Here is a 24,107-nt window from a genome sequence, read left to right as displayed (position 1 = left end):
ACCTCCACTGTGGGGAAGAGTGCACACATTGTGGTGAATGTCTGAACCATCATTGAATGTCAGGAAGGCTTAAAGGAGGGTTCGGTACCTATTTTCACAGACTGTGCAGAGCACCAAAGATGTTGGGGTTTGTTTTTTTTTACTAAAGTGGCCTATATTTTGCTTTGAGACTTGAAAGAACAAATGGCAGATAAACAAGTTGCTTTAGATCACAAAATACCTCAAACAACATTATTTAAAGGTCTAAAAGGAGAAATGATGGAAGGTGAAACATTCCAAGAATCTACTTAACTCAGTCCTCACTGCTACAAACCCAGTGTTAGTTAGCAAACAACGAAGGGCACATCAGAGAGTAATATAGATTGTGTAAGTTAAAGGCACATCACGGGGAGGGAAGGCAGAAAACATAAAGTGGAACATGGGTTCTGACAAAGGGAGAATAACAAATTCAAATATGGCCATCTGTTCCTCAGACTTAGGGGATGCACACATACAGAAGTGTACAACAGTGCACACTTGTAGCAAGAGCAAACAGAGGGAAGTGAAGGGAACATGGGAAGAGAGAGCAAGCCTCCTCTCACACCAGGACCTGGTTCATGTAGCTGAGTCTGGGAGAGCGCTCAAACAAGAAAGTAAAGGCAGCACATGGTCTGTGCTCCTCAGGGCCAGAGCCTGTGTGTGTCCTCTGTGGCTAACACATCAGCGCTGTGTGTCCCAGCCCTTAAATCTGAACAAAGCACCACAGGCTCACCTCACAATCTCACTTACAAGACAATTGTTTTTACGATAAGTAAACCACCTTATGTTTTTACTTAATTTTTAACCTTTGTATTTTCTTCTAACCTAGTTATAGATGATAGTCTTTGAGCAATGTTAACTTCAAAGACAACAAAGTTGTTAGACACTCAAGATGTGCCTCTATTTCCTGACAACCCCACACCCAAGCAGTCTTACCTCTCAAGTCCCCTGCCATCCCAGGCCTGATAAAATCCAAGGGCTGTGCTCCTTTTATCTTTGACAATTACACTCCATATCTTGGCTCACTTCAGCCCTGAAATTCATTTTGTTTGTTTGAAATATGGTCTCACTCTGTAGCTCAGACTAGCCTCAGAGTATGCACTGTAGACTGACCTCAATGTATGGATCTTCTTGCCTCTCAAGTCTCAAATGCTGGAACTGTAATCTTTTGTAAATCTTTTCTTCTCCCCTGTGCTAGGGCCTAAATCCATGTTAGGCAAGCATCTACTCAAAGTCTAGGTCCTGAAATGATTTTCTGCAGTGTAATAATTAAGGGCATTAAGGGCCAGCTTTGTCAGAGTGCTGGTCCCTAAGGACAAGCCCCTCAGCTACAGGCTTCCTGTCTCTCTGCTGCCTGCCGCCCATAGACCTAACCATTCTGTTTTGCCAAAGCACAGCAAGGCCATCCTAAGAACATACTGTAAACACCTTGACTTTTAAAACAGAGCAAAGAACCTATCTTATGGCCAGCCTCACTTTTTATTTTTTTTAAGTTATAAAAAGGAGCCACAAAAAACACTAACACTAAGACTTCATAGCTTTGCCACAGGGCTGTCTGTTCCATACTCAAGGGCTTTCTGCCTTGGTTGTATCATCTATCTAGCACCTCGCTATTTGGCCTTTCATCTTAGAAGAGAGTGGATTGGGGATCTAACTCAGTTGCAGAGTGCTTGCCTAATGTGAAGTATCACCATGGAAAGCTACAAGCCAGAGAACCAGTACAAAACACCCAGCCCTACAAAGAACTACAAAGCCAGGTCCTTAAAACATCAAATTATAAACTACCACATTCAGGAATACTGTTTTTAAAGTCAACACACATTGAACAAGCATTATAAACTATAAATATTTAAAATATTTAATATTTTAAATATAAAATATTAAAAACTGCATTTTATTTTGTTAAAATTCAATTCCTAAATAGATTATTTACATCTGTGTATAAGAGAGAAATTAACCCAGCAGTAGTTTAATAGAAGAACAAAATTGACTGGAAGTTGTGAAGGAAGCAAGCTGTATGAAAGACAGTTGCTTTTATTCTCATTATTAAAAATAAAAAGGGTAAAAGTTGTTAAACCATACAACCCTGCAAAAGTTCTCTCACAGATCTAAGTCCTTTTTGTTTTGTTCTGTTGTTGTTTTTCAAGCCAAGCTTTCTTTGCACAGCTCTGGCTGCCCCACAGCTCTCTCCATAGACCACGCTGGCTTGAACTCGCAGGTGCTCCTGCCCCTGCTTCTCAGGGCTGGGATCAGGGCGCACACCACCTCAGCCTATTCCATCCTTTACATTTGCTGAGTGTGTAAATTGCAACTAACTTTCTGTTACTCCCAACATAAAAATGTTTTCAGTGCTTACAAAATAATGTTGTGATAAGATCCATCTAACTGACATTTAAAATTTAGAGATGACACCCGGGGCAACGGGGGTGGGGTGGGGGGAATCTTAGATGAAATGTCCAACAGTGGGGAGAGGGAACTTGAGGAGTCTACCTCCAGTGGTATCTGCATCTTTCTCAGTCAGCTGCTTGTTGGGCCTCTCAGAGGGCAGCACTGCTAGGCTCCTGCCTGTAAGCATACCATAGCATCAGTAATAGTGTCAAGCCTTGGAGCCTGTCCTTGAGCTGGATCCCAAGCTGGGCCCGCCATTCTTTCCCTCAGTCTCTTCTCCATTTTTGTCCCTGCTGTTCTTTCAGACAGGAACAATTCTGGGTCAGTGGTTTTAACTGTGGGATGGCAACCCCATCCCTCCACTTGATGCCCTGTCTTTCTCTTGGAGGTAGACTCTACAAGTTTCCTCTTCCCACTGTATGTTTTTTAAAGACAGGGTCTCTTCACTGAACTTGGAGCTTACTGTTCAGCTGTTGGCTGGCCAGTGACACCCCCGCCCTGCCCCAGCCCTATCCTCCTGTCTCTGCCTCACATTGCCTAGGTTGCAAATGCATGCTGTGGATCTGAACTTAGGTCCTCATACATGCAGATACGTACACCCAAGTAATGGACTGAAGTTGGGGACCCCATGGTTGAATTAGGGAAAGGCTGGAAGAAGCTGAGGAGGAGGGCAACCCCATAGGAAGACCAGCAGTCTCAACCTGGACCCCCAAGATCTCTCAGACACTGAGCCACGAACCAGCTGATATGAGGCTCCTGACACGTAGCAGAGGACTGTTTGGTCTGGCCTCAGTCAGAGAAGATGCGCCTAACCCTGGAAAGAGTTGAGGCCCCAGGGAGTTGCAAGGCCTGGTGGGGGAAGGGGGTGGGGAGATATACTCTTGGAGACAGGAGTGGGGGTAGGGAGGAGGAATGGGGTAATAACTGGACTATAAAAAAAAAAGTAATACAAAAAAATTTTTAGAAAGGACCTGGCTAGTTGCAAAGTTATCAACATTCATATTACTCTAGACCAGGGCTCTTCTAAGTACTCTATCAGTGATAATGTCAACAAATATGTAAATATTGATATAATACTATCCATCAAAATACTAAACAATGTAACTGATTAATACATCTGAGACTGAAATGAACATAATCCTGTGGACCTTAGCTAATGAACGCTTTAAAAGGCTGTGCTACTTCGATCATGTTGGGCAATCTCTCTAATAAGCTACTTAGCTTTCTTTTTTCTATCACTGTAGCTTCCAGGTGAGTATTTTCATCACAGTCTCTTTAAAAATGGAATAGTATTTCTAGACATGGTAGAACCCAAAGAAATATGTTATTCTGCAGATGTTATGGTAGCTATGGGCTTAAAGAAAACAAGAAGGTAATAATTTAATATGGCCCTTTGATGTCATGAGGGAGCATATAAATATAGTTTTCTAGAAGTAAATAAAAATAATTGCTACAGTTTAAATCTTTAATGTCCTCAAAGGACCATGTGTAAAAGGCCTGGCTGCCAGCCTATGGCACTACTGGGGATAGTAGAATCTTTAAGTGTGGCCTTAGGCCAGGCACAGGGCACACACCTGCTTAGCTAAAAACTCAGGAACAGAGCTAATCATCAATACAAGGCCAGCCCTTTTCTATCTACTAAACCCTACCTCAAAAAATAAAAACAACAGCTGGCTGTGGTGTTGTACACAGAGGCATGACAATCTCTGTGAATCTGAAGCCACCCTGGTCTACATAGCAAGTTCCAGGATAGCCAGAGCTATAATGAGCCCTTGTCTCAAAACAATAAAGCAGAATAAAAACTAAACCTACTCCCCAGAGCTGTGTCTCTAGTTGCATATGTAGCAGAGGATGGCCTAATTGGCCATCAGTGGGAGGAGAGGCCTTTAGTATTGTGAAGATCATATGCCCCAGTACAGGGGAACGCCAGGGCCAGGAAGTGGGAGTAGGTGGGTTGGGAGCAGGGCGGGGGTAGGGTATAGGGGACTTTGGGGATAGCATCTGAAATGTAAATGAAGAAAATATCTAATAAAAAAATGCCTTAAATAAATAAAAAAAAACCCAAAAAACAAAAAACTAAAAAACCTAAACCTACCACAAACAAAGGAAGAAAAACCAAAGCAGTGGGGCCTAGTAAGGAAATAGGGTCACAATGGCTGCCACAGGGTAAGCAGTTTTGTCTGACACATCCTCCTGTTGGGGTGCACCTTATTACTGAGACCTCTGCGACTGTGAGCCAACCCAACCTTTTCACTTTATAAATGGGTTGTCTCAGGTATATGCTACAGTCACAGACTGACTGCATGCCAGTTTTCAGAGGGCACCAGGAAGCAAGCATGGTTGAAGGCCTGTCAGGTTTCAGAGGAAGCAGACAGCATAGGAAGAGGAACTGTTTCCATGAAAGATCCACTCACAGGACAGAGCAACACCTAGCTGCACCATGGTTGTTCTCTCATTTACAACTACAATCTTCCACAGAAAACTAAGAAGACATGTCAAACACAGGAACAGATCCTTCACACAAAGGAAAACTCAAGGGCGGAGAACACAGCTCAGTAGTAGACCACTTACCTACCCAGCATGCCCAGGGCTTGGATTCAACCCCTAGCCCCCCACCCCCCAAAAAAAAAGAAGCACACAATAAAACCAGGACCAGCCTCTGTCTCCTAATGCTGTGATTACAGGCATGGACCACTAAACCCTCTGTTATTTAACTATTTAAAGTCCTTGTTTTCCAACTTCAATCTGAAGATCAGAGTTGAACACAAGTATTTTTTTACCCACCCAGTTGTTATATATGAGAGCATGCACGACTCAGTATGATTGATGAATCCTGTCACAGAAATTATGTATCTAAACTCAAATTAGTTATGAACCAAATTCCTTCATGCAATTGTCATGAAAAAGTTATCAGAAACAAATAATTTCTGTGAATTTAAGTGACTATTCTAAAATCCATGAAAAACTATCAGAAAGCAAATAAATTTACCTTATTTTCCTCGAGAAATTTCAATTTGACAGAAACATCACTGCGCATTTTATCATATTTTTCCTTATGTATTTGGAACAGATGCTGCGACTGCTCAATTTTTGGCAGAGTGTTTGCATCACGTGGCCCAAGGTTCAGTTCTTCCAAATCAGTGCGGTACGCATCATATTCAACTCTGAAAGAAGAGAATCAAGAATGCTTACCTGAAAGCACTGGGACAGTCAAGAGACGGACTGGAAAACAACAGTCTCATATTAACACTCACCCCGGCCCCAGTCTACATCTGATGCTTTTTAAATCAGTTTTCCCTAAAAATAAAGAGCTGTGAATATACAAAGGGGCTGGGGACCTCAGTGCTAGAATGCTTTAGAATGTGCAAGCCTCTGGCATTGTTCTCCAACACTGTAAAACGTAAGCATGTACACGTGTGTGCACGAATAGGGAGGGGCCGCTTCTTACTCTTATCTACTATTTCTGCCCTAAATTTACAATATTAATGACAAAATCTTCAACATTTAGCAACTACTTAAATTAAAAAAAAAAAGTCAACCTTAACAGATGCCAAACCAAGTTCAAAGCAGTTATCAATTCTTAATGTGAACTGGCTACTAATGATGAGACAAAGTTGGTGAAACCAGCCAACTTAGAATGCCTAGCAAAACTGCTGAAAGTCATACTGACTGTTACCAAAGCATGGCATGCATGCACTTTCAAATGTTCTCATCACTGTATTTAAATAATAAATATTAATGTCAACTTTTACCCATCACACTGAAAATACCATTGCTGCAACATGTAATGAATGTAGAAAATTGCTAATGAGCTACTTTATATTTGAAGGCTGGGCACTGACTCTTGGAAAGCCCCTGTATATTTTCTAGATCATCATATTCCAACAGATACTGGTCTTTTGTTGTATGTGTGTGTGTGTGTGTGTGTGTGTGTGTGTGTTTTTGACAGGCACATATGATAGTACAATGCTAGATGGATTGTGGTTATAGCAGCATCTAGAATGTGAAAATGACATCTCCTATAGACACTATGGCCTGGTTCTGTGAGATGCTTTGCCTTAATGATTCTAAAATTGTTACTCTATCAACCTCACTCCGTGCAGCTACACAGCACCTCTGTCATAGCCCTGTGGAAATTAACAGTACTGCTATGGAAAGCAATGACCCAGCTGCCTCAAGTATTCTGTACTCAACTGAAAGAAAACAAGTGACCTCTAATTTACTAAAAAACAATCCATGTGCTACAGCCAAAGGTCTTTATTCAGATATCAACAGGGAGATTCATATCTTCTAGTCCCAAGAATGAAGAGTATGTTAAGCAATAAACTATATTGTATACCTTAACTTGAAAAGTAATATGTCAGTCCCTCAGATTCAACCCTAGTTTGTATGTTACTTATTTTGGGGTTTTTGAGACTGTCTCTATATAGCCCTGGATGTCTTGGAATTCACTCTGAAGCCCAGGCTGGCCTTGAACTCACAGAGATTGGCCAGCTTCTGCTTCCCAAGATTTTTAAAGACTTTACTTTTTACTTTTCTCCAGACAAGGTTTCCCTGTGTTGCTTTCGCTGTCCTAAACTTACTCTAAAAAACCAGGCCGGCCTCAAAGTCCTGTTTGTTCTGCCTCCTGGATACTAGGATTAAAGGCGTGTGGCCTGTGCCTGGCATCCAAGCCCTGCTTATTTTTAACCTGTACTAAATTTAACAAACTAGATCTTTCTGGGCCGATGAGGACCACTGATTCGCTCACTGAATGGTGACCCACGCTGGCATCTTCTGTGTTTCCAGTGAGCTGAGTTCATCCTCAATGTGCTTGTGAGGACCCAATTGCAACAAAATGGCATAATGCAAACTATCCTTATAGACAGTGGGAGGGACTGGACATTTAAGAAAGCCTTTCTAAGAACAAAAATATGACACAATTAAAATTTGAAGGGTAGTAAAAGAGTATATTAGGAAATAAAATTGGTAGAATGCCTCCAAAAGAGAAAAGTGTGGGCACGGGCATAGACAGGTGAGAATTAATTCAGTATATCACAACCCAAAATTAATGCCCAGTACTGGAAGACATTTCAATCAGAATAGTAGGCAGCCTCCCGAGAGGCAGGATTTTTCCCTGTCCAATTACATTAAAATATTAGTGCAGCAGGAGGCCTGTGATTGGACAGGGAAAAGGGAGGCGGAGCTAAGAGTTGCAGAGACAGAAGAGTGTTTGAGGAGAGAGAAAAAGCCAAGATGGAGTTGGAGGGACAGGAAGAAGAACCTGAACCAGCGTGGCTTTAAATAGCCACAGGTAGTTATGATATCATAAAGGTTAGAATAACTGGGATAATTTGTCTAATCTAGGTGGGCAACTTTTATCGTTATGAATTGGTTCTGAATTTATTGTATTGATAACTTGTGAATTGAGAATTTATTGATATATAAATCTGACTTGTTAATTATAAACTTCTATAGTTTTGTTTCTACCGTGTTGCTGGGTGTTGTGCTGGCTGATTGCGGGGTGGAAGGTCGTTGGGTGCGGCTGGAGAACCAGCAAAGGGAACATGGGAGCTCTGACCCTGCCGGAGAGTTGGCGGGCAGAGAGTAGCCTGGCGGGACCTCGCTGGGAAAGAGAGTGGCCCGCAGTAGTGCAGTAAGCATGCAAATCTTTTTTAATATTTCCTGCAACACCCACAGTTCCTGATAAACAGTTGAGTGGTAAGCCAGCAAGAATAAGCAGTAAAAAGCCACTGAAGAGCTGTGATTTGCCCTGACTTCATTTGTTTAGGATAGAGAGCTGGCCCTCTAATGGTATAGAAGGGAGATGGACTGGGTAGACTAAAAAAATGTGCCAGTCTCAAGACGAAGGGGAATAAGACGCCTCAGAACTAGAACAAAGGCAGTAAGGATTTAGACAGGCATAAAGAGCCAATGGGGTAGGAAAAACTTAAACTTGGCAACAAGTTAGTTAAACCCATGGGTTTAGAGGCTAAACTACCTTTCACTCCCTTTCCTGTCTTCAGTTTACATTGCATTTTTTTGTGTTTCCATTTTTCATTTATGAATAGGAACAATAATTACTACAAAACTTCATATCCATGTGCATTATATGACTTTGGGCAATAATCAAAACCTTTAGAATGCTTAGTATTAAAAAAGGAAGAGCTAAAAGCAAGCTACAAACAAAAAAGTAGAAGCAAACTAAAGCTGGTAGGATGTCATGAGCGCAGCATTTCTTAAGATAGTAGCGCTGGCTGAGATAGATACAAAGTTCCAATAGTGACCTCGCACTCCTTAGCTTTGACACTCATTTTGTAAATGGGAAAAGCAGAACTTCCCAGCAACGCTTCTCTAAAAGCACTCAGTGCCACCCAGGGATGGGCACTCAGCCTTCCAGGCACAACTTTCACCTCAAGATTGCCAGCCTGAGCTTGTACTCTCTGGAGAACAGGTGTCCAAATCTGAAAAGGTCACAATTGCCTGCTTGTTGGTGCTGCTGTGGAGAAACACTGAATGGGCTGTTGGAGGAGGCCAGGAAGGACTTGTACACAATGCAGATGGGGTTAACAGACCACCCAGCATCCGCCTTAATTACCACTTCTAATGCTGGTCACATGGATGACCCTTGCCCTAAAAGGCACTAAATTTGTCAAACAAAAAAAGAAACTGCTACTTAAAACTTTGAAGTTTAGACACTTCTTCAATATTGTCCCTTAAGAAGCCAATGTCCAAGTATCACTATTAACCAAGCCCTCAGAGAATTGATAAGCAGAGATCAAGCCCCAAGGTAAACTTAGAGAATATGCTAGTATAATTTGAATAAAAAAGGATGCTTATGAGATGACATCATTGCCAGTTTGTCAGGCACACAAACGAGGCTGTCTGAAAGTTTCCTTTAAGTAACTATCCAAAGGTTCCAAAAAAGCCAGTATACTGTATATCCCGAGACCTGATACCACATTATCCTCTGAGGTTCTCATATAATATGTAAATGTAAATATGTAGCCCTAGCACTTAGGAGGCAAACAAGGCAAAGAATTCTTATCTTTGAATCTTCTAGACTCCTAAAAACTGGAAAAACTAAAAAAAAAAAAACAAAAAACAGATTATAGATAGATTATGACAGACAAATTTAGCAAAGATCCACACAGCAGTAAGGCAAATGAAGCCTTTATTCATATGCGTATGAATCCATGAAAAACACAATGTGAAAGAAAGGATTTACGCAGACTAACAGATCATTACTGCGGATGTTGTTGAGGGGAGTTCTAGCAGAACACTTTCAATGCTTCCAGTTCTGTTTTTCACCACCTGATTTTATGCTAATAAATAATTCAAATAAAAAGTAAGCCTTTAGCCTAAATAATCTGCAAACCAGGACCCTCCCACTTCCTACCAGACAGTCTTAGCTGTTACCGTGATCTTTACTTCTAAGCCAGTAACGATGCCACGTTAATATTAAACTGGAAATTACAAATAGCACAGAACAGGAGCACTTCTCCTTGTAATCAAAATCAAAAATTAAGTTTTCCACATACCTGAGTTTTGACCTGTATAAAGCATAGACAATACAGACCTAAGAATAAGTATCCAACTACAAAATGGTAAGATACCTGCTTTCTGAGTTCTCACAAGCACTGCCATTAGTTAGGGTCAGAGGTCAAACGTTGTGTTCTATTCCTCAAAGCTAAGACTTGGCACCATCTTCAACCATGCTATGAAAATGTAACATAAAGACAGCATCCCAAGTGTTCAGAGAACACTACCAGAAGATGAGGCTGACAACAAGCATCAATGTCGGGACACAGGGGAAATGCACGTGGAACCAAAAGTTGAAAAGGTATTACAGGTGTGGTACTTTTTAAAGAATATTTTTAGATATTTAAAGTTAGTTATTACTATACATTTTGTTTACCTAACAAAATCATGAGAGGGATATACATATAAAATAGTACATTTGGAAATCTGTATTATAAACCACCAAGATAAAGGGAAATATTTATGTATAAGGTCAAATGTGAAAACATTTAATGGCAGTTTGAACCTGGCTAAGTGAAAATCAAGAGCTGGTACAGTGGAAGCAGGGTGATGCTCACAGAGGGATGCACCAATAACAAGTTACAGGTTCACATCAGGTCAGATTCCAGAGTGTCTAGTTGGTAGGACAAGGGACGCTAGGACTGAGAATGCCTCCATTTCCCTACTGCTTAGCAAGCAAGGCTGGGGTATGACTAAGGCTCAACCGGACACCCCGAGGAGAAGTGTTGGGGGCCTTCTGAAAGTCACTTGTGAAGAAGTAGCTTCAAGCACTAGGGCACTGGGTCAGGTGCTGATAAAAACCTGAGGCTTTATTTGGCTTTGGTTCTTGCCTTCTTCAAAACCTGGCTCTCCCACTTTGTTCTTTCTGGGAACTAACCTCCAACCTGCTATTCTTTTTTGGAAAAGAGGGCATTCTCTGTGGATGTGGTTCTCTCTCCATCTCTCCATGCTCTCGGGTACTGACCCAGTCAGGAGGCTTATGTAACAAGCATCTTTGACCTTAGAGCCGCCTAACCATCTTTTTTTTTTTCTCTCCTCATACATTATTTATCTTCTCATATTGGACAATAAGTTTCTCTTGTTAGGAACCAAAAACCTTGACTAAATACAAGCCACCTGTAGAAAGGACAACATAACAGCAGTACCCACCTGGCATTTTCATACTGTTTTACAGTCATTAGCGTATCTTCAATTGTTTTATTCACCAAGGTGTTCACACTGGCAATGAAAAAGTTAATGGCTCCAAGCAGAGTCTCCCCATTTTTAGCCAGCAGCTTCTGGGTGTCTGCATTATAGCCAAATTCTTCCTGAAACAAAGACCACATCTTAGCTGCTCCACTAATCACTGGACATGACTTTGAAATCCTAAACATATTATCAATGGGAAAATGTTTGGGCTAGAAATCTAGCAACCGAAGTCTTTACTTTTTCTGCTAATCTTTAAAGGTTTACGAATCTAAATCATAGCTAGCTACATAATTACTAAAAGTTTAGCAAACCAAAATTATCATTAGCCCAGGCACACAGCTAAATCTAAATAATTTTAAAAGCTAACTTACTTTGTAATATACAGAATATTTTTGTTTCCAGATTTTGTTTCTATTACACTATAAGCACAGCTGTGTGGGAAAATACAGCAGCTTATTAATCAGAGAACTTTCAGGACCAAATTAGGTAGCAATTGGTTAAAACTTTCAGACATAAAATAGATTACATTCTTTTTTGTGTTTTGACTGAATTTCCTTAAAGTATAAATATTGACAAGACACATTTCTTTGTAAACTTATGTGGTCCAGGTGCCTTGCAAGATCAGGACTATCTGGGCACAGAGCTGAGAGGTTCACTCAACACCAGCTTCGGTTCATTCTAATAAACCATGTCTCGGCCCAGCCACCATTTCAGACAACTCCTTCGTATGTGGCAAGGACAAACTCTTCGTGCTCAGCAGCCAAAGCAGATTACTCAGGAGCACATCTGACCAAATAAAGTAATCCTAGCTTACTGTAAGATGTATCAGTCAACTTGAAGTCTCCAGTCTGTTATAAAACACTTCAATCTGGGCTACAAAAAAAGTAACAAAGTTAACTAGAAGATGAAAATTTAATATGATGCTATGCATATAATTAATTTCCAGATGATAAGTGATGTAATAATTCAGTTAAGTATTAGGAGAGTAAAATTACATTGTGCTAAAAGCATTTTTCATTTAAGAGAGGTTCATGTACTTTGTTCCCGACTCAGTTTTCCAAATGGTGTAGACTAACTACAAATGTAGAAATGTGTAAGAAGAATGCTGCACACGTGTGATCCTAACACTCAGATGGATGAAACAACAGAAGTGTTCCAAGGTCAAGCAAATTGGAGCTACAGGGCAAGACCCTGTCTCAAAACAAACAATAAACAGGGAGGCAATTATTGGTTCTATCATCATTATAGCATCTTCATAATGAGAGGTACAATGGCAGATGTTCCTGCTATTTTGTACAAGCTAGATTACATATGAAGTATAAGTAAATGCTACTGTATTTAAAATACATGGCAGAGAACACTTTCTTTAACTTCTAGAAAAATTTAAAATATTATAATTGTACTTATTTTCTCTGACATTCATTAAGAGGTAAAAGCCAAAAACTAAAAAAAAGTTTCAGCAAAAAAATAGGGAAGCTTTAAAAACTAGATTTATAGCTGGGCGTGATGACACACATCTTTGATCCAGCTCTTGTAGGCAGAGACAGGCAGGTCTCTGCAAGTTTGAAGCCAGCCTAGTCTACAGAGCTAGTTCTAAGACAACCAGAGCTACACAGAGAAACCTTGTCAATAGGTATAGGTAGGTAGATAGATTTAAAGAAAGGATTAAAAAATAAATCAAAACCAAAAACTAGACTTAATATAAGCATAACAGTTATCAACTAAGGAGTCCATATAACAGAGCATGGAACAATACCAATAGGTATGTTAACATGGATGTGGACAGGGGACAGTTATTGGCATGGGAGTGGATGAAATGTTGGGGGATAGGGACAGGAAGAAGGATGATGAAGGGGGGGCATGCACACAAGGCCTCAATCCTCCACGTACTTGGGAATACCAGGAGAGGGAGAAATAGTCTTCCCTGGGGAAAAGTGCTGCAATTGGCTATCCAAAACCAAGTGGCCTATCCCAAAAACACACGTTCAAGTAACATTACATAGACAGAGCAGGTGGTATTATGTACTTAAGGATACACACCCACACAACACACATACACATACAACACACACACAAACTGATGATCAAGAAAGGGTATATGGGACAATCTGAAGGGAGGAAAGGGAAAGACAAAATGATACAATTAAATTATAATTTTAACAAATGAGAGGGGGAAAAAAAGAACCCAGAGACTTGTGCAACAGAAAGAGACCCTGAAAATAAATCCATGCATCCAATCAAAAGCAAATTCTGTAAGTCTAATAGATCATCTAAATTTAAATTTCTGTATTTTTTTTTATTGCTCTGTATCAATGTCTGTACTAAATTTCTTATCCAAGTTTCTAGGACCAAGTAATTTTCTGCTTTAAATTATCTACTTTTTCAGGTTAGACATCTGTAGCATGAAGGATTATCTTTTGTTCCAGGCAAGAAAAACAGCCAGGCATCAATAATCACAAGACTGCAAAAGTTCTTCTCAGGGAAGCTTCCACTGGGCTTGGGATGCAGCTCGGTTGGTAGAGTGACTGCCTAGCGCTTGTCAACCGTGGGTTTGAGCTCCAGCAGTGTCTAATTGAGCTCAGTATATAATAACTGAGCACACAGATCAGTTCTAGCATTCAGAGAGCAGAGGCAGGAGGACCAGAAATTCAAAGTCATTCTTAGTTGTGTAGGGAGTTAAGACCCAGCCTCAGCTAGAGACTGTCTGAAAACAAGAATGCTCTGTTCCATATTTAAATAAATAAAAAATAAATAAATGATAGATTAAAAAAAAAGGCCTTCATTCTAAATGTCTGTCTTTAGAAATGCTAAACATATACTCTATCTGAGCTGCATCCTAGCCCAAAATCTAATTTATTTTAATAAAGACATACCTCAAGTCCACTCAAGCAAGTGACTATTTGTTCAACATATTTCAAGACTGGTAAGAGGTTTTTACAGTAAGTGCCTACTTACTCTATATCCCACCAAAGAATCAGTTACAATTCTTTGTAGGCTTGGGTATAGTGGGTAATCTTTTTCCTTCTCTCTCGCCAAGAACTGTCTCCTAGGACCTCCAGCTGACATCTGTTCCAGGTAGAAGTGGATCACTACATTGAGAGTCATCTTAAAGACTGCATGATGTAAGCCAGGCGAGCAGTGGCGTCACACGCCTTTACTCCCAGCACTCGGAAGGCAGAGTCAGGAGGTAAGAGGCAAGCACAGGGATCTCCATGAGCTCTAAGACAGCCTGGCCTACAAAGCAAGTTCCAGGACAGCCAGGGCACACAGAGAAACCCTGTCTCAAACAAAACAAGCAAACAAACAAACAAAGGAAAATAAACAAACAAACAAAAGACTGTCTGATGTAGTATCTTAAAAAGAAGTGTCCTGGGGCTGGAGAAATGGCTCAGTGGTTAAGAGCACTGACTGCCCTTCCAGAGGACATGAGTTCAATTCCCAGGAACCATGTGGTGGCTCATAGCCATCTGTGATGGGATCCGATGCCCTCTTCTGGTGTGTCTGAAGACAGCAACAGTGTACTCATAAAATAAATCTTTAAAAAAGAAAAAATATATTAAAAAAAAAACCAAAAAAACAAAAAAAGAAGAATGCCTCAAAATCTCATTACATTGGGGTTTGAGGATGTGGACCAGTGGACTAACACCAATGGTCACTGGGTTCAATGTCCAGCACCTAAACAAACACAGCAATGTCAATCTTACTAAGAGTTTAGCACATCATAAATGGAAAAAATTACCTCCGAGAATACTTCTATTAGTGCCCTTACACCCACAACCCCTAAGTTATTCTCATAATCTTACATGGAGCTCTAGAGACTTCAAACTCAGGTCAGCAAATGCATCTCCAAGCTGCTTTTGGGTATGCACCATCTGGAAAAGCTGCGTCGACAAGGTCTGAGCCAGCTTCAGAATGTTTTCATATTTTTTCTTATTATCTCTTAATATATCAATCTGAGCTTCAAGTTCAAGGTCCACAGTTCTTGAGCCACGGCCTAGTTTCTCAGATATAATTTGCCGGGTACACTAAAAGCAGAAAGATGCACTTTGTTTAGGAAGAAAAAGAGAACAATAAAACAATGCAAAATACCACACTGCACACTGCCCAGCTAGTTCCATACCTAAGAGCTAGTTACCCAGCTGAACTACTATCCCCTCCCACGACTGAGGAAATGTATTTACAGGACCGTCTAATTAATAACTATTACTAAGATAAGGATGTTCTGACATACATCTAGCTAGTTTATATATTGCCAAATGAACTATCCACATAATCATATTTCAAGTTTACTGCATTTGGATAAAGTATTTAAAGCAATGAGAATGCCTGGCAGTTTGGTAGAATAGCATGAAGACTTGTATAGAGAGAAGCAAAGACTGCCTAGATGTAACTCTCTTACTGGTTACTTTCCTAACCTTCACCTTAAATAATCTGTGCTTGTGTAGGAAGGGAGAATGAAAAGACGGAGAACAGAAAAAGAAACAATAAGATGATAACGAAGAGAGATTAGAAATTCTCCAGGTTCAGCGTAATACTTAGCTGTTATTCTATTCTGTCCCAGAAACATACTTTAAAAAAAAATGTACCTAATTTCAGAGAACAAGAAAGTAAACTTTCTAGTAATAATTTTTATGAAAATAAAAATTATATTTTATTATTCTAAGAATAACTGTATAACATATCAAGTATTCTTCATCATTAAAATAAAAAATATTCTACGAAGGTAATAAAAACCCAGAGTGGTGGCCCACTGGAAAGCTGGTAGATCAGGAGACCAAGGCCAGTCTAGGGTACATGTGACCCTATCTTAAAAAAACAATACAAATGAGCAAACAAAATACCCCAAGACAACAGTAATGAAAATAACAACAACAACAACAAAATTGGTAGTAAAAGTATTTTAACTTTTAAATATGCTGTTTATCACATCTCCCAAAGTTCCCGGATGTGGGGGATGAGGACCCAAGTGAGGACCTGAGTGATTGTGTGCACAGCCACATCAAGGACCCCAGAGCCTCAGACCCAGGGGGAAACAGCAAAGCCTTTGCCTGGGAGGGAGGCTCAGAGAACAACAAAGACAGTGTGAGCAGAAAATGTCCACCATGGTTTCCCACCCAGGATGGTCGCAGCCTGAGAGCCCAAACAGAGACTGTCTCTACTGTGATCAGCTACAACGTCCTTGATCCAGCTGTATGCCTCCTTGTTTATCTGGGGTTCAATTCCATATAAAAAACATACTGAGCTGAGGTGCTGCAGTTTCTTCATCCGAGAGCCAAGTCTACCCACCCCAGCTCTTTCTGTGTGTATGTTTACCTTGTTTTTTATTTTATTTTATTTTATTATCATTTCTTTATTACTCCAAGAAAATGATATTTAGAAGCAGACCTTTTGGCAACACATCAGATAGTCACAAACCTAAAACTAGTTGTAGAATTGACCACAGCATTCAGTTGTGCTTTCTGATTGCACAGAATCAATAACTGATTTATAATAAAAGAAACTAAATATCTTAGCCAGCCTTGGCTCAGGTCCAGGCTTACTGCCTTGTTTTCTTAAGGCTCTTGTTAGGCCGAGTTCCCAGAGCCATGGCAAAGGATGAGGGAACAGGACTAACAGCCAGTAGAAATGCTTCCAGCCAAGCCTAATGATCTGAGGTTGATCCCAAGGACCCACAATGGTGGAATGAGAGAACCAACTCCAGCAAGTTATCCTCTAACCCCCACATCTGTGTGCTACACCATGAGTATACATGCACACACACACACACAGACACACACACACACAGTCACTCTAAATAAATAAATAAATAAATAAATAAAAGTGTTTTAGGAAATAAAATCAAAATAAAAAAGTTTAACTGGAGATACTGATTTTAAGGAGAAAAATAATGACCAAAAAATGGTATCTGAATCTGTAATAAAAGGAGAGCTAGCACTTGTTCCCAGAGTTTCCCTATCAGAGACTTCCATTTTATTAGCAAACCAAAGCATAGTGCTTTCCACTACAACCCAGAAACAGAAACCTGTTGAATAAAGAAGCCAAATTCATTGGCTGAGGTTTGCAGATGGCATAAAAATGAAAATTCGTGACCATTTAAAAAAAAAACAAAACCAAAAAACCCAAAATGATGTTCACAGGCAGGTGCTGAGGTCAAGATCTAAGGAAGACATGCCTTTCATTGCCCACAACTAGGGCAGTAGAAAGAATAGGATATTGATTATGAGGCAAACTGAGATAAGTTTAGACAGATTAAATAAATATTTACATAACCTATAGGAGGTAACTACATTCTTAAGGAAAATCTAAATAATCAAAACTGAGAATACCAGTGTGTGTGCTTGCAGTATGGTAAAGAAAGTATATGGTCGTTACTCATTCCTTCAGTATTTGCTGTCTCGGAAAGTTTCTGGCATGATCCCTGAAACATTCTGAAACTCAAATGCAAAACTGAAGACTAGAATACATTACATAGCAGTTTACAAAGAGAATCTGATTTCTTTAGCCTGCTTCAGAGTCCTTGAAAATAGAGACTATTTATAATAAACTGATCAAAGTTTCCCACATAAAGAATACACTTAGTCAGGGTGTGGTGGTGCACACCTTTGATTCTAGACCTCTGAATTTAGACCTGCTGACCCCTCTACATAGCAAGTCCCACGCTACTACCAAGATCTTGTCACCCCTCCCTCACCTTCCCCAAAATCATTTAGAATGTAACAGCTTCCAAATGAAGCTAACTTGAAGAGTTGGATGGTTTAAAAAAAAATTATTAGCCGGGTGGTGGCACACGCCTTTAATCCCAGCATTCGGGAGGCAGAGGCAGGTGGATTTCTGAGTTCGAGGCCAGCCTGGTCTACAAAGTGAGTTCCAGGACAGCCAGGGCTATACAGAGAAACCCTGTCTTGAAAAACCAAATAAAAAATAAAAAATAAAAAAAAATATTGACCTATATAGATCTCCTAACTGTGGCAGGTGGATGAAATGATAAAGTACAGAGAATACCATTGGGCACCATCCTCCAGGCTCAGGAAGTGACACTATAGACTGTGCATTCTGATGATTTAAATAGCACAAAGAGCTTTGTTGTGATGACAAAATACAGACATTTAAATACAAGGAAAAGAACAATTTCACAGATTAAAGAAAGGTTACTATACAAAATACAGAAGGAAGCCTGAGAGGGCAATAAACAGAGGATATGGATGAATGCCATGAACAGATGGGGCAATACCTACAGGAAAACCAGGACGGGAAGCTGCAAGACATAGCCTTAAAGGCAGAGGTAATCAACTGTATCACGAATGCCAAAGGAAACTCCTTCAGAATTTAAAATATGACTTTAAAACAGTATTTCATATTCAGAAAAGCTGTTGGCTCTCAATGCCTGAAACAGACAATTTATTCTTTGGGGGTGGGGGCAGGGAGAGGAAGAAGAACGAGGGAGGGAAGTGAGAGAACAAATGAGAAAAGAAACGTATTTCAAAGGGGGCCAATACAGCAGACCCTGCCTCAAGGAGCAGGAAGGACAGACAGACAGACAGACAGACAAAACAGACAAACCAGAAGGAACTTGCAGTTCAGGTCTTGAACCCATCCATCACCTGAAATCAGTTTCCTTAATTTCTCTTATCTGAATAAATAGTTCGATAGGGTACCCTGTTCTATTTATTTATTTATTAGTCGGTTTTTGTTTCTTTTCCTCATCTATAATGGAAGACGACTTCGGGAAAACATTTTCTTGCTTGTTTGTTTTAAAGAATGGAGCTCAGTGTGGCATGAAAACTACACAAGCGACAGGAAGGGGAATTCCACAGCTGGCAGCACACCCTCGTGCAGCGACAAGAGCAGGGAAGGCAGACACTCAGGCAGATTCCTGGTGACACTATGGCTAGGATCTGCAGACAAAAGCAGTAAGGTAATAACAGGGAAGGTGGGTAAGGGTCATGTGGGTGCTAAAGATAACAGGATTTGCTGAGGTATGTTAATGTAACAATGACCACACCAGTCCAAGAATAACTGGCTGGTAACCCGTAACAATAGTGACAGAGTAATAAAGATAGGGACCAGAGAAAGTAAGAGAAAACCAAGGGAGAATCCATAGGATGTAATGACTGATTAGATACTAGGTTCAACAAAAGGAAGGGAGGAGGGTTCAAGTAGCAATTGTATTATGAGAGAACACAGAGGCAAGAATCATACACCCCTATCCTGGAGAACAGGGAGCAAGGACTGACAAGGATACCCCTGTGTGAGAAGAATGCTGTAGTAGGCATCGCTTTTCACAAACTACCGCCAGCATTTCTCAGGTCACATGATGACATGAACTACATAACTTTTAGAAAAACCATGTAGCAGATTTCAAAGCACCTTTATCTTATTAAGAAAACTTTGGGGGCTAGAAAGATGCCTCTGTAGCTAAGAACAATTGTTGCTCTTGCAGAGGACTCAGGTTCAATTCCAGGCATCCACATGGTAGCTCATATCCATCTATAACTCCAATTCCAGATCTGATGTTTTCTCATAACAGGCACCTGGCACACACATGCGCACATATGCACGGGCAGGAAAAGTACTCGTACACAAAAAATAAAAATATACATCTAGAAAATGAAGAAAACTTATTAAACAGTGCTGGTCTAGCACATACAAGTTCAGTGTCACATTGCAAGAAAGCTTGTATTTGTATAGAGGGCTTCATGTCATACTTTAAACCACTGAAAGAATACTCCCACTCTGCTTTACTCTTGAGAAGACACCTTAGAGGAAACTTCTGTCGGTATAATGTAAACTATTTTGACTTGCCAACCACTAGACCCATAACCAACTTAAAGCACAAGCACTGTAGCCTATGCTGCGGCCTATGCTGCTGGGGTCTCTCATCTTACATGTCCATTGACTTCCAGTGTCTGATCCCTAGTAAGATCCAAAAGTGCCAAGATAAGAAGATCTGTGCCTTGGACAGCATCAGACGTGCTGTAGATCTAAAAATGACTTACTTATTTTATTGAGCTCCTTAGGAAAATAGCCACCAATGACTCCAAAGCAATACAAATAGCCCTGCTGAACTTATAACCTGGTCCTGCCTGTACACTTAGGGATGACTACAGGAGCACAGAGTTACCAGCTTTGGAGAACTAGTGTGCCTCTCTTAATCTTCAGCTGTTATAAAATATCAAGAAAAGATCAGCTTCAGGGGCATCAGCCTGTAGTCTAGTTAACCCAGTAGGCGGAAGTTAGAGGACCCCTTGATTCCTGGAACGGCTGCCCAGACTGGCCAATACAGTGAGACCGTGTGTCTTACAAAGTAAATGAATTACCAAAAAAGGAGAGGGAATGAGTATGACCTTAGCAGTTCTATGGTTAAAGATATTCCAAGAACGTGTGTGTGTGTCTGTATAGCCCTGATTGTCCTGGAACTTACAACAATCTTCCTGCCTTGGCCTCCTAAGTGCTGGGATTACAGGCATGTGCCACTGCATGAAGGTTGGGTTTTGCTTTTTAAATATATATGTGTGTATGTGTGTGTGTGTGTATACACACACACACACACACACACACATACACACACATATATATAATCTGCCAGAATTACGTATTTTAATAGGTCTTTTTCAAATTCTTTTGTACTCAATTTTACAGTACAATTTTATTTATAAAGATAAATGATGAAACACTATGATATGAATTACATATAATGAATATGAATTACATATAAATGAGGTCACAGAAGTAATTTAAAAGTTACAAACCTTGTACGTGTTGAGACTCCATTTTCTAACAAGTTCTAACTTCTCCATTGCAGGATTTTTAATTTCATCTGCTAGAATAACTGGTCCTCCTTTTGTGTGTGTTCTTTGGCCACCTGCGTGATCATAATAAAAGACAAAAGTACAACCCAGATCAACAAAGGGCATGAGAGAAAATACGAAGCCTGGTGCTATTCAAACTGAACTACTTAGATAAAAAATGCAAAGGTTCCCCCTGTGTGACAGATTGAGCCTCCTGGAAATGCACAGGATAATTTCATAATCACTTACAAACATTTCTGTCCACTAAACAAACATATAGTTTGTTTTACTCTAAGAAACAAATTCTGCTGCAAATGTACCTAAAAAATAAGAACAAAAAAACTTAACCAAAGCAAACCAAACCAAACCAAACAACATCTGGTCTAGGAGCTTGCTTGTTCCGTTAAGTGCTTGCTACACAAGCAATAGGACTCATGTTCAAATCTCCAGCACCCATGTAGAAACCTGAATGAGGTGGTGCAGGTCGGTGACCTCAGTGCAGATGGTGGTCCCTGGAGCTCACTGATCAGCCAGCCCAGCTGATTTGATAAGCTACAGGCTTAGTGACAGACACTGGCCTCAAAGTCAAGAGACTAGTGGTAAAAGACAACCAAGGCTGACCTACACATGCACACATGTGTGCATGGGAACAAACACCAGGACTCAGGGTGAGTATGCATTTTCTTCTCCCACTTACTCCAACAGCCAAATTATCCTTTGCCACACACCTAAGAATCAGAGCACTGCCAAAAACCCAACCAACCAACCAACCAACCAACCAACCAACCAAAAAACCCCCAAAAAAACAAAACAAAACCCCACAAAACCATGTAAGAATTTATAAAAAGTCTCATAAAAATAAAGCATTAATGCCATACAAAAAAGAACTGTGTAGTTTGTTTTTTCCGTTTCTTTTTGTTTCAAGTTTTGATTTTAAGAGTATCCTTACATGGCCCAAGTCAGCCTTGTCAGTGCTGACGTTACAGGCATGTACTACTAAATCCAGCTGATTTTTGTTGCAATCTACAATCTATCTGTATGCTGAGACTGATAGGAATACACTTGTCCCATTCTCAATACTATAACTGTCCAAGCTCCCTTTCTGTTTGTAAAGAGGGCAGAGCTGCAAAGCTGAGAAGAAAGAATCAAATAGGTAGAGCTATACCAACCAGAGGAAAGAAAGAATGGATTAAAACAAATTATATTTTATTATGCTTTTAACCTTTAAAAGAATTAAATTTCAGATTTGAGATACAACCTAATTGTGTTGAAAAGGTAGGCAATGGCTAGAAAAGTGATTTATTTCTCTTATTCCTAGAGAAAGCAGCAGCAGCAGCAGCAGCAGCAGCAGCCACAAGAGCACATGCCTACATACACAGAGCGAGAATCATGAAACTGAGGTAGGCTGGCTTCAGCGGGAGGACAAACAGTGGGTACCTGAAGGGACAGTCAGATCACTTGCTTGCTGGGGCAGCTTACTAGCTGCCACCCTGCTGGGAGACAGCACACATGGCAAAGGTGGTGCTGAGGAACCTGGAAAGGCAGACATTGAACTGTGAAAATCCACTTCCTCCTCCACACAGGGGACAGTGTGGTCAAACACGGCGATTAAGATTACAATGAATGCGCTTGCTTCTTGGCAGGCAAGGACTGATAGTAAGATGCTATAGACCTTACTAAGTTCTATATAAACTTTCCACTAGCCTATCAAGACCTAACAAAGCACCTCACTCTATAAAAGAATTGGTAAAATCATATCTAAAGTTTCCCTGGAGTCTGTTACTTTCAACACCAAGACATATGAAAGTCCTAGAGTTCAATGACTTGTAGTTTAGGTATATATCTCATAACTTCCCAGGCTTTTTATGAAGAAAAAGGCTTAAGTGTAGAAAGGAATACTAAACCATTTTTAATCCTTCTTATAAAAATGATGCCATATGCAGGGATCCATCCCATAATCAGCTTCCAAACGCTGACACCATTGCATACACTAGCAAGATTTTGCTGAAAGGACCCAGATATGGCTGTCTCTTGTGAGTCTATGCCGGGGCCTAGCAAACACAGAAGTGGATGCTCACAGTCAGCTATTGGATGGATCACAGGGTCCCCAATGGAGGAGCTAGAGAAAGTACCCAAGGAGCTAAAGGGATCTGCAACCCTATAGGTGGAACAACATGATGTACTAACCAGAACCCTGGAGCTCTTGACTCTAGCTGCATATGTATCGAAAGATGGCCTAGTCGGCCATCAATGGAAAGAGAGGCCCATTGGACACGCAAACTTTATATGCCCCAATATAGGGGAATGCCAGGGCCAAAAAGTGGGAGTGGGTAGGGAGGGGAGTGGGGGGGGAGGGTATGGGGGACTTTTGGGATGGCATTGGAAATGTAAATGAGGAAAATACCTAATAAAAATATTAAAAAAGGAAAAAAATGTGAATGATGTTCTTCATAAGAATTACAGCCTTTACAGAAACTGTTGCCAAACTTTCCAGTCCCAAGCCAAGTATGATACACTGCAGACTACTGCTCCTTATGCTGAGAATGCAGAGAACACACAGCAACTCAGGACCCTGAGCCCTGTTGAAATGCAAACGCTTAGGCATACTGAACCAGGAGCTGCACCAGGGGTGAGCTCTGGGTACTGGGAAGTTTCAGAATCAGGGCTGTCATGTTTCCCAAGGGATCATGAGAATCACTAATGGAACTTTAGGGAATATTTGCAATTCTCTCAAGATCCACTGCAAAAGGCACCTGCTGCCTTTGAAGGCTACTTGGGAGATTTTCAAACAGTCAAGTTTGAGAACAAGTGGAAAAAATCAAATTTTAAGTAAATCACAACCAAGTTCTAATTCTAGGTATAAGGTTCTGGTTCTTTCTAAGACATAGTACCAGGAACACCCTGACCACTTACTTATGTATCTGAGCCTCTGTAGTCTTCTGAAGAGTAATAAATACTCAGCAGAGGCACTGGCTCCTAAGCCAACACCCTGGGGGGGCTTGATCCCTGGAATTCAGGTATAAGTAGCTAATTCTCACAAACTGTCCTCTAACTTCCATATACATTCCTACTATAGCATGTGCACCCACATACATACATGCACACAAAACAAATAAATGCAATTTTAAAAAAAGGAATGCTACCCATCATTGTTGATAAAGCCCAGGATTAAATCAAGTTAAAGAGAGTAATCAATAAAAACAT

The 24,107-nt window shown here is 40.4% G+C and overlaps 1 protein-coding gene across 3 annotated transcripts in view; it reads right to left on the bottom strand.

The window, feature by feature from the left end:
- The window catches only part of Arfip1 (ARF interacting protein 1), a 90,203-nt gene that overhangs the window by 11,380 nt on the left and 54,716 nt on the right, over positions 1–24,107 (bottom strand). For 2 of the 3 annotated variants that reach the window (XM_021158821.3, XM_029475196.2), the window contains exons 4-8: positions 22,341–22,436; positions 20,865–20,977; positions 14,919–15,140; positions 11,077–11,234; positions 5,396–5,570 (exon numbers count right to left, since the gene is read on the bottom strand). In XM_021158821.3, the coding sequence (XP_021014480.1) occupies positions 5,396–5,570; positions 11,077–11,234; positions 14,919–15,140; positions 20,865–20,977; positions 22,341–22,436 (764 nt within the window). The remainder of the gene's footprint in view (positions 1–5,395; positions 5,571–11,076; positions 11,235–14,918; positions 15,141–20,864; positions 20,978–22,340; positions 22,437–24,107) is intronic. The other variant, XM_021158822.3, reaches the window with a different exon arrangement.

Source organism: Mus caroli, unplaced genomic scaffold, assembly GCF_978045245.1.
Source record: "Mus caroli unplaced genomic scaffold, Mus_caroli_1 scaffold_3, whole genome shotgun sequence".
NCBI classification, from domain to species: domain Eukaryota; kingdom Metazoa; phylum Chordata; class Mammalia; order Rodentia; family Muridae; genus Mus; species Mus caroli.
This window is presented reverse-complemented; position numbering and strand designations above follow the sequence as displayed.